This window comes from Acanthaster planci, linkage group LG13 (assembly GCF_054643075.1).
Source record: "Acanthaster planci isolate LZ-2023a linkage group LG13, COTS_SCS, whole genome shotgun sequence".
Classification (NCBI taxonomy): domain Eukaryota; kingdom Metazoa; phylum Echinodermata; class Asteroidea; order Valvatida; family Acanthasteridae; genus Acanthaster; species Acanthaster planci.
The window spans coordinates 16,469,212-16,481,582 of NC_141789.1; the positions used below are offsets into that span (position 1 = coordinate 16,469,212).

Genomic DNA, 12,371 nt, shown 5'->3' on the forward strand with positions numbered 1-12,371 from the left:
ACCACAAGTCACTGAACCCCCCCTAACATTCTCCTTTCCCATCACCTCTTCGGACTGTTCCTGGATCGTAAGTAATTTGCCCCTCAAATTAATATCCAGTTTGGCCGTCATAGGCTGATACTGGGAGCCAGGCAAGATCTCCCACTGGTATCCCGAGGGGGGAAAGCTACTCGATTTGCCTGGCTTGGATTGATCTGAAGTGACACTACATTCATTTCACTTTGTGGAGCTGTGGCTGGGCTAATTTCAAGGGTTGTTCTATGCCAGTTTTGATATCATGCTGGTCACAAAGTAGCAGGTGTTAATAATGGTTGCTGGAGTTAACCTCTCTGTAGCATGCCATTTGAGATGGTAATTCAGATCAGTTTTTTGTTTAATTTTTGTTTCTTGAAATAGTTTCTCTTAAATTTTTTTTTTGTTTGCATGGAAAAGGCCTTTATTGGTACTGGAAGAGATCAAAGACAAGTGGAGATGTTTCTGCTTTTCCTAAAGAAACAACCAACAGGTTAACGTACCGGTACTGCAGCACCAGTTAGTAGTTACTTTCCAACATGAGTGCTTTAAGTGTGGAATATCTTGAAGCATAATTTTATTTTCTGTATTGACCTGTCATTCGACAGTAGTTTTAGTTCTCTTCCGACATTAAAACATGCACAAGCTATGTACTCATGTGGAATGACATGGGCCCTACCTGACTGCGCTTCCCTGGCATACACAATGGTCTTTTTCATGTCTTTGTGAGTCTCCGTTTAACCCACCCTGAAAAAAGTGAGGCCTTGGAAGGTGGTGCGGTACACAACTGAAAATAATAAACAGTTGTGAAGTGTATAATCCAATTTTCTTTGGATATTTCTGCACCTCCATGCAAACACTTACATGGGGAAACGAGGGCGTTTTGATGATGAATAATTGAATGTGTGAGGTAGGTAGGATGGTGAAGGGTAGAAGACAGATCAGGCTTTGAAATATTGATCAAGATGACGAGCTAGCACAGTTCTGTGGGGATGGAGTAGGCTTGCAAGCTTGCATCCCATTTATTTAGGTTGGACTGCGGCTCAACAGACCCTAAACTTTTGACCTGAAAAAAAAATTGAGGGTTAAAAGATAAAGTTAAAAGCCAGTAGAAAATTGCAACTGACCCACACTTCAGATTGAAATATCTAAGACCTGTGCCAGTTGAACATGTTTGGCATTTGTGCATTACTCAATGCTAGTACATGTAGATGGCAATAATTGTTCAGATTGGAAATGCGCAATTCATATTTTATCAGTGTTGTTACATGCTTTAATCTTTGCAGCTTTCCATATTTTGTCGTTTGTCTTAATCACGTAAAGGGATTACGGTAGGTTAGTGGTTAGTGAATGCAAATAGCATAATATCTACATGTACATGTACTTCTCTGTCTTGTTTGTATTTATACATGTTCATTTATACATTAAGGTATTTTATTCCCTGCTTGTGAGCACTTCATGGGGATCTATTAATTTAGCTCTGCTTACAAAGCATTAGCATTTATGCAGTTTTTATGTTATATATAATTTAATATCTCATGCTTTCTGTGAAATTCAGTTAGTTTCTGTTCCTGTCTCAAGTACTGCCAATATACCAGCCTCTCTTCCAGTTAAGCGCAGCAGCTCGGACTGTCCCTGTGAATCACCCTGTTGTGAACCATCACACATGCTGCCAACTCACACAAGTTACACAGCTAAATTCCACAACAGCTGTTGCCAAAACTATCATTGCTGTATTTACAAAAAGACAACTGAAATATTACCCTGAGGCAAATTTGTTTGCATCTTGGTTCTGGCATATTATATGTAAATATGTTGATTTGCTTGGACCGTTATATCGGTGCAGTCATTATATATATATTTCAACTTAGCTGTGCTGTGTCTATTTCATATTATAGAGATTATACCAGGACGTTATGATTTGTGTTGTCACGCATATTTTGACTGTCTGTGAGTCTGGCTCTCAGTTTCATTTAATTGTTATAGACACACATCTGTGAAGTTAGCTAGTTCAAGAGCGGTTGATGCCCCTTGTAACTAACCATGAACAATCTGGACTTTTTACCTCCAGGCTTGTAATTTATTTTTGTGTGCTATTATTGTGTTTGAAAATTATCGGTAAGGCATTTAGCAAAATTGCACTTCATCAATTTGTAAATTTTAACGTACCCTTTTAATTTTCATTTTTGTATGGAGTATCCTGATGTGAGGCATCAGGATGGTGGACCACAGTTTTTTTTTTCTTTGCTTTTGTTGCTTCTTGCCCTATTTATGTGTTTTTTAAAATCTTGTCAAATAAATGATAATAGTAGTTGAACAGAAAAGAAGAAAACCATAAGGAGAAAAGTGTAAGTGTACATGTCTTTCCTCAAATACAAATAATTTTCTTGACTAAATGTGGAATTTGACAAGGATTTGATAAATTAAGTAGAAGTTGTCATTGCAGTTCTTTTCATATTAGACATTTAAAAAATTTGAATTTAAATACTGACATTGACATTATTTTGGTTATTTCATGTGGTCATGACTGTATTTGAGAAAAACTACACAAACCATGTTCATCACTACCAGTATGTTTATCGCAGCCTTTTGCACCATAGGAAATAAGTAACTTATGTTTGGTATTACATGTATATGCATGTATAGCAACAGGTAGTTTCTGCATTGATAAGATACATATACATGTACAGTAGCATAATACAGACAGTAATGATTGTCTCTGTACATGGAGCTCAGATCTTTTCTTGGTACAAAGTGTTGCAGACAGTTGAACCAATCAAATTGAGCTGGCTAAACAGGGGTTCCATTACCACTTTTGTCTCTAACCAGTCATCCGTGCAGTGCTTTTCATATGCAAATTGATATGGGCGGTCGCACATGGCACCCCAGTCAGCCAATCAGAAGTCTGGAGCCTATCAAAAGATAGCTGTATTGTGCATGTACGGCCAACCATGTGGTTAATATGGGTGAGCTGGCAGTAGCATGGTTGTGTGTATGCGTGTGTAGCCTGCAAGCATAGGGTCTGTGTGAACTGTACAATGTGCATGGTGCCCAGAGTATACATGTACACATGGTGAGAAGAGACTGTATGGAATCCAGTGACAGCTGCTTTTGATCCTGCCGCTTAGTAAGACCCGTGATGCTAACACACTCTTACGTGCAGCAAATCCCTATGCTTGGTCCCCCACTTCTGAATACCCAACGTGTACCAATGGAGCCTACTGGTGTGGTTATGATTCCGTACCCCTGCCCACAAGCTGTACCCGTCATAATGCAACCCCCTTTACAACCGGTAAGATATTGCCAAGCAAACTAAATTATTTTCAGTGTTGTTTTTTTTTAGGGTTTTTGATGCTAGGAAAAGAGGTTGAGGTGATATGTCTGATATTGATAACACCGATGTTTGTGTGTGTTTGAAAGTGTGTTTTATGTGGCAAGGCGAAAGTAAAACAGACATTTTCATAGAATTGTTTTGATAATGATCAGTGCCTTCCCACCTCAAATATTGGAAAGTGAGGTATGCATACTTGGAGGTTAACCTTTCATGCACATACATGCTTACATGTACATGTATGTTGGACATACCACAGTATTTCAATATTTTCTAAACAACTCTCATGTTGAATGTTTGAAAGCCTTTTGGCTCGGTAAAATTTTATTCAGTAGGCTAATTTTTTGTGTTGTTTTTAGTTGAGTATTGTTGACAAGTTGAGATTGTCAGATCTATCTATTTTGATAGATATTTGAAATATTTGTTTTTACCTTCTACTCCATCGTTAGAAGTGTGAAGCATGAAAGTCAAATTGAATTGTGTTCTTATTGCATGATCTAGATTACATGCTTTGTAGACATACCCAAATATTGCTGTAAGACTGTATGTACAGAGAAATGTAGGTACTTTACCTGTGGACATTTATATTTGCTTTACAAAGTCCATTGGCAGTCAAACTTTTAAAATAGCTATTCCGTTGGTGGATGTTATATGTACATGTAAATGTTACATTTCAAAGCGAAGAACAACTTGTAGATTTTCCCCTGATGCTTGTGGTCCTCGGAACTTAAAAATATAAGACAGTCCCAAATCCTCCAATTTTAATATGATTTTACACCCTAGGGGTTAGGGTTAATTTGTTGTATTGGTACATGTATGTGTGTAGGTGAGCTACTTCACGTAATGTAGGCCTCAAATACTGTAAAATCAATTCCATGAAGAAATTACCATTTGAACTCATTTTGTGGAATGTGATGTTTATAATGTTTGGTTGGTTATTTGAGTTTATGATGTAAAATATTTAGAAACATTCTGTAAAAAGGACACAAAACTATTTTTATATCACATGAAACAAAAGACACAAAACTATTTTTATATCACATGAAACAAAAGACAAAATTTGTATTTTTTCTAGTGATTGCTGTAATTGGACATCAAGATCTGGTGTTAGCATAGCAATATGTTAGCTCACAGAGTACGTAAGCATTTGGCAGAATGAAGACTAGAGGTTTTCTAATCAAACTATTGAAATGGGATTAAGCTACAGCACAACCTACTGTAACAAACACAGTGGGTTCACAGAAAATGTTTGTTATAGTGGTCATTGGGCAAAGAGATTTTCAGTCGCTGATGCAACCATTCTCAGCTCTGGCCCGTTCAAATGTGTAGCAGCCTGCCGTACGAATGTTTCTGCATGAGGATTTTAGATCAACACTTCCAATGCAAAAAGCTATAACACAGTAATTGTGCATTTTCTTCAATATATTTTAAGTTCCCTCCCATATTTCACCTCTCGGTTCTCAATGAAAGTCAAATCTTGAAACATATGAACCCATGAGTCTCCCATGAGTTATCAACATACAACACAGTTACACCAGTTCCTACTGTTAAAATAGAATTATAATAAATGCAGATGTGCCGGGAACCATTCTATAGCACTGAATTTGCAGTGGCATAGGACTGAAGTAGCCAATATCAGTCGGCTTACATGAAACTTGAACTAAATTTGTAAATTATTTAACAAAGATTTCCGCAAGTTAAGTCGCAAAAGTTCATCTGTTTATCGCTGTGTGTATTTTCGGTATTGATAATTTTTTTCAAGGTAGAAATCCTTGCCTTGTTTCAGTAACAAGTATAAGATTTGCCTCATTTAAAGAGTGGCCCATTTTGCATGCACATACATGTACATACATATATGTACAAGTGCTGGGGTGGGTGGTCTACATGGATACCAATTTATGCACACGAATAAAATGGACTCTGCCACTTGCTGACCATTGTTACTTTGCAAGCAAGATTTTCCTTTAGTTTCAAGTCATTATCATTGCTAAGAAAATTTCTTTCATTTAGAGCAAATTTTAAGTGTTTGGTAAAAAGTGCACGGAAAATTCAGGAATCGAGGGACCTAACTGGTATAGCTGATTGCTCGGTTTAGTGGTGTTCAGTATAGTGAATGTTGTACTGTATATGAAATGAACTCGCCACTAAAAGTTGCCAAGTCATATGAATTGCTTTCTCTCCATATAGAGAGTTTGCATGGCTGCCATCTTTGCACGCCAGTACTTTTGTTCTGTAGGGTATGTGCAAAGGACGTTTCCGTATGGAACAACACAACTTCCCTGCGAGATGGCTACTGTGCAAAGCTTCTATACAATTTCCCAAAGGAGCTTTTGTGTTCAGCCAAATTGTTCAGCCAATTTCAGTTGATCCCTAACAGAAACACATTCAAATTTCTGGATACATAAATTTGTATGTGTAGGTATAACGTTATGATTTGAAATTTTGAATAAAAACTAATGACTCAATCAGTGTACGTATCCAACTGTCCACGAGTTGTCAATGGTGCGTATGTACTCATAAATGACAGCGGCAGCAACCTGTCATCCTGGATTTAGATTAAAACTAAACCATCTAAATTCCTGTTATAAAAATTAGTCAATTTTGTGCTCTGATCCCACACAGTTCATTTGATTTGTACCTGTAATTACAAGATCACCTGTCCACAAGGTCATCAATTCATCTGCAAGTTACCTATTGAAAAGAAATACATAGGATGTAGGTAGTATATGGCATGAATGGAGTTTTTCTTCGAATTGATCCGAGAGTCAGTCTTAGGGTATCTCCCATCGAGATAGTTATTCTTGTATGATGTCACCAATTCAATCAGTGTTTTAATGAGGAATTTGGATTAATGATGTACATCATGGCAGTCATTATCAGGTCACTCAGATCTGATAGCAGGTGGTTTTAACAGGTGGGACCCTAACACACTGTTAATGCCACAGCTTGAAGTGTGAGAACTGAGCAAAATTCAGGTATTCAGAAAATATGCTTAAGAAATAATACTGTAGCTCATCAATCCAACAAAAGCTATTCCGAGAATACAGTGGCAAAAATTCAAAGAGGTGAAAGACATACTTGTTACTTTCCTAAGACATGACCAAAGGATTTGAAAACGGAAAATTCAATGTGTCAGGAGGATTCTCGTGACTGTTCTCACAGTTGTGGAAATTCATGTGCATTCGTAGAACATCATGAAGGTGTTCGTACAGACAGTTCAGGGTGTAAATTGATAACTAATGGGAAACACTGGCAAGAATGTGTTGTATAGTGTAATCATCTTGACCTTTGATCCTGCAGTGCTCGACTTGTGAGCATCATTTTGTCTACCTTTTGTCCAGTAGAAAGGGTTGTTTCCGAACTTCAGATCTCATGAAATGCAGCTCTGCCTATCATAGAGTTGACCTTAACAGAGGCAAAAGTGGCTGAATTATCCAGTGGGGATGTCCAGAGAGGGTGTGTAGTTGGCAAGCCTAGTGTAATATTGTGATGTTACCGTATGCGTAATGATGGATGCGCATCACCTGCCCCACATCAATAAAACAAGATGAGTGGAGCGATCGCTGCATGCGTGTAATGCCTGTACTACTTGGCCTGTCTTACCTCTCAGAAGCAACCAGCTTGTAATTATCCTTGAGATAAAGTGTAATGAAACCGGTGATGCAGGGCACCGATATTAAAATTTAATGATACCGAATCCCCCTCCATATGGCATAGAAAGGCTGTACCTTTGGCTGTACACTAAATGCCCATTACTAGAAGGCCATTTGGACTGAAGATTATTCCCAACCATTTACCATTTATGCAGAGAAAAAGTGCATTGCAATTTATCAGCATAAATACTTCTGGATAATTTTTTTACCAGAAGTCATTTATGTAGCAACTCTAGCATATATCTAAACTTTATCAAAATTTATTGGGCTAATCCATCAGCAATCTTTGATTAATTTGTCTGGAAAAAATTGGAAAAGGACCATTTAAAACAGCCAAATACTCTTAATTTTAATGTGACCTGCATGTGGAATATTTTGCTTGGTCAAAAGCTTCATGTAAATGGCGTTATAAGACAAATCATGAGATTAACACTTTTTTCATCGCAAATGTAGGTAGCATGAGTTTTTCCATCATTTTTTATCACAGAGGATGCCAAAAGGTAATTGATTGAAAAACTTAAGAAAGAGAAAGGAATATGTGAAAATTTTCTCAGCTGAGTCAAAGTGATGAATTTATTGATTTATTTAAGTTGTGATACTTAGTGAGTGATAAATTGCCGGCTGATTGTGATCCAAACCAAAACCCATTTTTCATCTTGTAAAGAAGAAGTTGCGGCTAGTCTGGAAAAAAGCAAATATAAACAGCGTTAATAGCTGGCTGTGCTGAAATTGAAAGCAAACAAATGTTATAGGAGTTGCTGCTTTTTATCCCTTGCTATTATCAAACACATCAATTAAGGTATTATATACAGCTTCTTGCTTTGACCTGTTGCAGGCTTTGGTTAATGTGTAATTGTGTTATCTTTGGGTGAAGGTGGTCCACGTGGCAGTGTACAAATCAAGTTTGATATCTCTTGGCAGTTCGTGGGAATATGTTTTTGTGAATCACATTTTAAAGTCAAAATGGAATTTTAAACTAACTTGTACATGTATGTGTGATTGATGTGACTATATGTGGAAATAGGAGTAATGTTTATAGGAATTAGAAGTTTTTCATGTGTTTTTGGTTCAGGCTTTTTTTCTTCTGAAACCATTTCTTGCATTTGCTATTATGTGCATCTTTCAAAACTGAAGGGGATACTGTTTCTGTCTTTTTTAAGCTGGTAACCTTTTCTAGTCTGGGTTTTCTAAAGTAACCCTCCAGAAATCAAGCATACCTTTAAGTTTGAGAAAATATAATTTTCATGGATTGTCTTAAGATCGAAATGTATGAATTCTTTTGATACTTGAAAACTTTCTGCATAATTTTGTACTGTAGCATGAAGATAAATTAAGTTTCAGTTGGCAAAGAATTGACTTTCTACAGCAAGTCATAGTGCTCCTCTACTTTTCCTAATAAATTGGATACGTTCTCAACTACCTCCTGATGCCAAAATAATTCTCCAGATGCACAATGTCATGTTGGCTCTGTGCGATCCTTGTCAGAAGTGAGCATTACCGTCTTTGACAGTGAATTGCAAGCATTTGAACATAAACAAAGAAAAAATTAGACAGATTTTGACAAGGTCACAACCTTTGTTAATATTGAGCTTATAGGCATGATGAACTTGTACAAAGTGAAGAACATTGTCTTAATTTTTTCATATTTTGTAATTCTTTGTATTACTGTGCATACGAAAGTAGTACAAATGAATTACATACATGTACATGTCTGTAGGTGTTACATACATGTCTGTAGGTGTTACATACATGTGCCTTCAGTGTTACATACATGTGCCTTCAGTAGTGAGTTACCCTACTGGTAAATATACTAACTGTACATAGGCCTACAATACATGTATGTACATGTACAGTACATGCTTACAGAATGCTGTAGCTAAAGAGACTTGATATGTCGACATCTAGGGCTTGGTACATATTGTGTTATGTTTACCGTAAGATGACCCATGTTATGTCTGTGTACTTGTTGACTTTTCCTGTCCTAGGAAAGAGATTACAATTCACTGAATGGTAAACCAGTCATCTAGGGTCATAACCTGAGTTCCCTGGTTACCAATTGTAAGCACAGCCTGGGGAAACCATTCATACATGCATGTATGCTATACTTTACAGTCCATAGTTTTTGCATGTGTTGAACATTTTGGTGATTTGGTTTTTTTAATGAAGAAGCAGGTTCACCAATCTTGGGGTTATGTTTGATAATCACATGCATGTACATCGCAGTATTATATTATTGATGACTTTTGTTTGAAATGGAAGAACAGTTACATTGTACTCCTGCATTATCTTAGGATATAACATGTAACCTCCAGGTTTTTTGCTAGGCACCATCCTCAGTCCTTCAAAATCCTCTTATTATCCATGTAAGAAAATCGTATTCGGCCTCAATCCTCCGAAATCCTCAAATATTTCTTTAATATCCTCCTTTGAGGGGTGCCCACTGCCTCAATCCTTAAAAATCCCCCAACTGTTCTTGTCATGTTAAGGTGGTGCGAATGATATCCTCTAGCAATATGGGGGATATCACATACATGTATTATGTAGGCATGAATTTATGCATGGCTGTGCACAAACAACACAAGGTCTGCTCCACAACCTTGACACAATGCATCCTTCATAAATCCACCAAGAGGATTTTGTAAGATTGAGGAGGGTTAGGGTTCAAAAGCTTACCTTGTATAATTTAGGAACCCTGGAATAAAATGGGGTAAACATACAGAAAACATACTGGTACATGTAGATGGAGGAATACGGTGTGTACATTGGTTGTCTATTTGCTGGGATTACATGTGCAAGTGGATGGTTACCAAGACTCTAGGTCACATACAACCACAAATGAGATTGCACCTTTCTCCCTAGGCATACCCTACTGATAATTTCATTCACTTGCTACCAAGAAGCTCTCAAATTAATAACTCCCCAAAGGATCTTTCCCTTTTTTTGATATTCATGGATTTTTTGTAAGATGGAGGTGATGATATGTTTTCCAAAAGGACGCTGGAATGAGTTTTGCTGGGTAATGCAATAACCTCTGATGTGGAAGGAACCAGTGTACTTTGTATTCAGTGAAGTCGGCTTACAAAAATCGACTTTCAAATTATTAGTGATAAAAATGAAGAGTGCAATGCGCAGTGTTACTTGAAAGAGTGGTGCCATTGAGATACAATTGATTTGCAAATTTAGTTAATTTGATTCAGTACAGTCCCCATTAGCATATGTGTTGTCACTTTGTGTTGAATTGTAAAGTAAACGATACATTGCAGGTTGTACATACCGGTATGTAAAGGTGGGGCTAAATAAGCCGTAGAGATGCAATGACCTACATGTAGGCTACCTTATTACACATATTGCAAGAGCGTTGAAGAAATAGATGTACCAAAACACCTTTAAATGAACAGTTCAGTAAATTGTCTTGAGAAATGACATTATGTTTCATGCCTTGGTGTAGCCTTTGCAAAAATTTTGTACATAATGTACATGTAGTTCGGATGTTCATTGTGTTAATACCTCTTTCTTTGAAATGCCCCTCTTTTTGCAAATCAAGGTTTCGGACAATGTATATAATCCTTTGGCCATTTGATGGTTTCTATGGCAAAGTAAACAAAAATAATTGTGACCGGACATTTCAAAACCATGCAGAAGACTTGTAAGCTGGAAGGCAATACCAGTATACACATGAACAATAAAAACTGTGCAATTTTCATCATTGCCCGTAACTACATGTACATGTACCAAAGCCTTTAGCTGTATAAAATGCTTTTACAATGGATCACTTTGAAGTACAAATTTTAACAATTGAGAGGAATTGTTGAACTTTTAAGTTACTTACATCAGATTGATGTTGGCATGCTGGTCCATCATTTTGGAGTTTGTCTTATGAGTAACAAAAGATAGTTCAATATCAAAATACTTGTATATAAAGAAGGAACACAAAGCAATGGAAGGTGGCATCTTCCTTTCCCTTCATGACCAGAATGCATCTTTATGATGTTACCTAGTCTTCACTGCACGACATGGTGATGGTTCCAACTCAAGTAAAGGTGGCATTGAATTATCCAAATCCATCCGGTGGATGAAACACGAGCCTGCATTTCTGCTGAGTGGTGCTTCGTCTTGTACTTCACTCACACGGCTTGCTGTTTTGGAATCATTGACCCTGTCCTGACTGGTGCTTTTCCTTGGATTTTTGTTGTCAAGCGTTTCCTGTCTTCACCATTTTATTTTTCCCTTGCGCACCATTATTAATTATTTTAGAAATGGAGTGTCTCAATTAAAAAATCATACTGTTTTGTGAAATTAACTTTGAAAAGATGCCAATGCTTAAATTCATTTACAGGATGTCTGTGTATTGAGGCACTGTGAAATGTAAGATTTCCATTTCATTTTTTGGGTTACTTCCTTTATTCAGTTGAATCGCCATACACTCAATCAGCATTGTCTGTAAGTATGCATAGAGAATATGGAATTGCCTACCAGCATACTTCACATTGTGTTTTCTATTTTTACTTTGTAATTAATATTACTAGCTGAACCCAAAGGCACAATGTAATTATCACAAAACCCAAGTGTAGTATATTATTGGCTTTAAACTTGGAGAATTTATGAATTCACTGGTTGCTCTTGACTGCTCATGAAAACCACCATATTTTTTTCTGATGCATTATATACGGAAACTGGAATAGGAGATTTTTGTTTTTGTAGTGTTTCCCGAATATTTAGGAGAATCAAGTTTTAATTATTGGCGCAGACTACCAGAACATGAACTTGTATTTTTTCTGTTCTCTATGTATGCATGTGAAGAAATGCAGTGGATATATTTGAAGGAGCAGCATGTTATTAAAAAAATATGGGAGGAAATGATCCGTAGCTCAGTAAATAATGTAATCTTAGTGGATCAAAATCTCCTTAACATACTTAGCCCATACCGCTGGCAAATCCATCTGAGGAGCGCTTCATGTCTTGCAGTCAATGTGTTCTGACTGTAGCTGACGTCATGTTCCATTCAGATGCATTCAGTGATCTATTTTCAACACACTCTAGTTTTTAATATAAAGGGAATTTTCTGAGACGATAACATCTTCAGAAAACAAACCTGCAATGCAAATAACATACTTTCAACTGTAATGTGTTCATGTTAAGCCCCCTTTTCTTGTCTACCAGAGCTTTTCTGTGATTAGTGACTGTCTTCTACATTTACTAATGGGTAATTCCAGAAATTAGGGGTCCATTTTTTTGTGTCCCTGGCACATCCGACATATGATTTTGTAAGTTCAGAATACATTTTCTAATTTCCAAGAGTGGTGAATTAATGCAAATTACCTGCCAAATAAACACTGATAGTTTTAAATTAATTCCAGTGATACTTCCATGTCAAA

The 12,371-nt window shown here is 36.9% G+C and overlaps 1 protein-coding gene across 6 annotated transcripts in view; it reads left to right on the plus strand.

Annotated features, from left to right (window-relative positions):
* Nucleotides 1–12,371, plus strand: part of LOC110973821 (cytotoxic granule associated RNA binding protein TIA1-like) — a 73,799-nt gene that overhangs the window by 11,978 nt on the left and 49,450 nt on the right. For 2 of the 6 annotated variants that reach the window (XM_022224950.2, XM_022224951.2), the window contains exon 1: nt 2,966–3,304. The exons of the other annotated variants lie outside the window; for them this stretch is intronic. In XM_022224950.2, coding sequence (XP_022080642.1) covers nt 3,152–3,304 — 153 coding nt within the window. In that variant the 5' untranslated portion in view covers nt 2,966–3,151. Of the gene's footprint in view, nt 1–2,965; nt 3,305–12,371 lie in introns of those variants that run through there. 6 annotated transcript variants of the gene reach the window in all.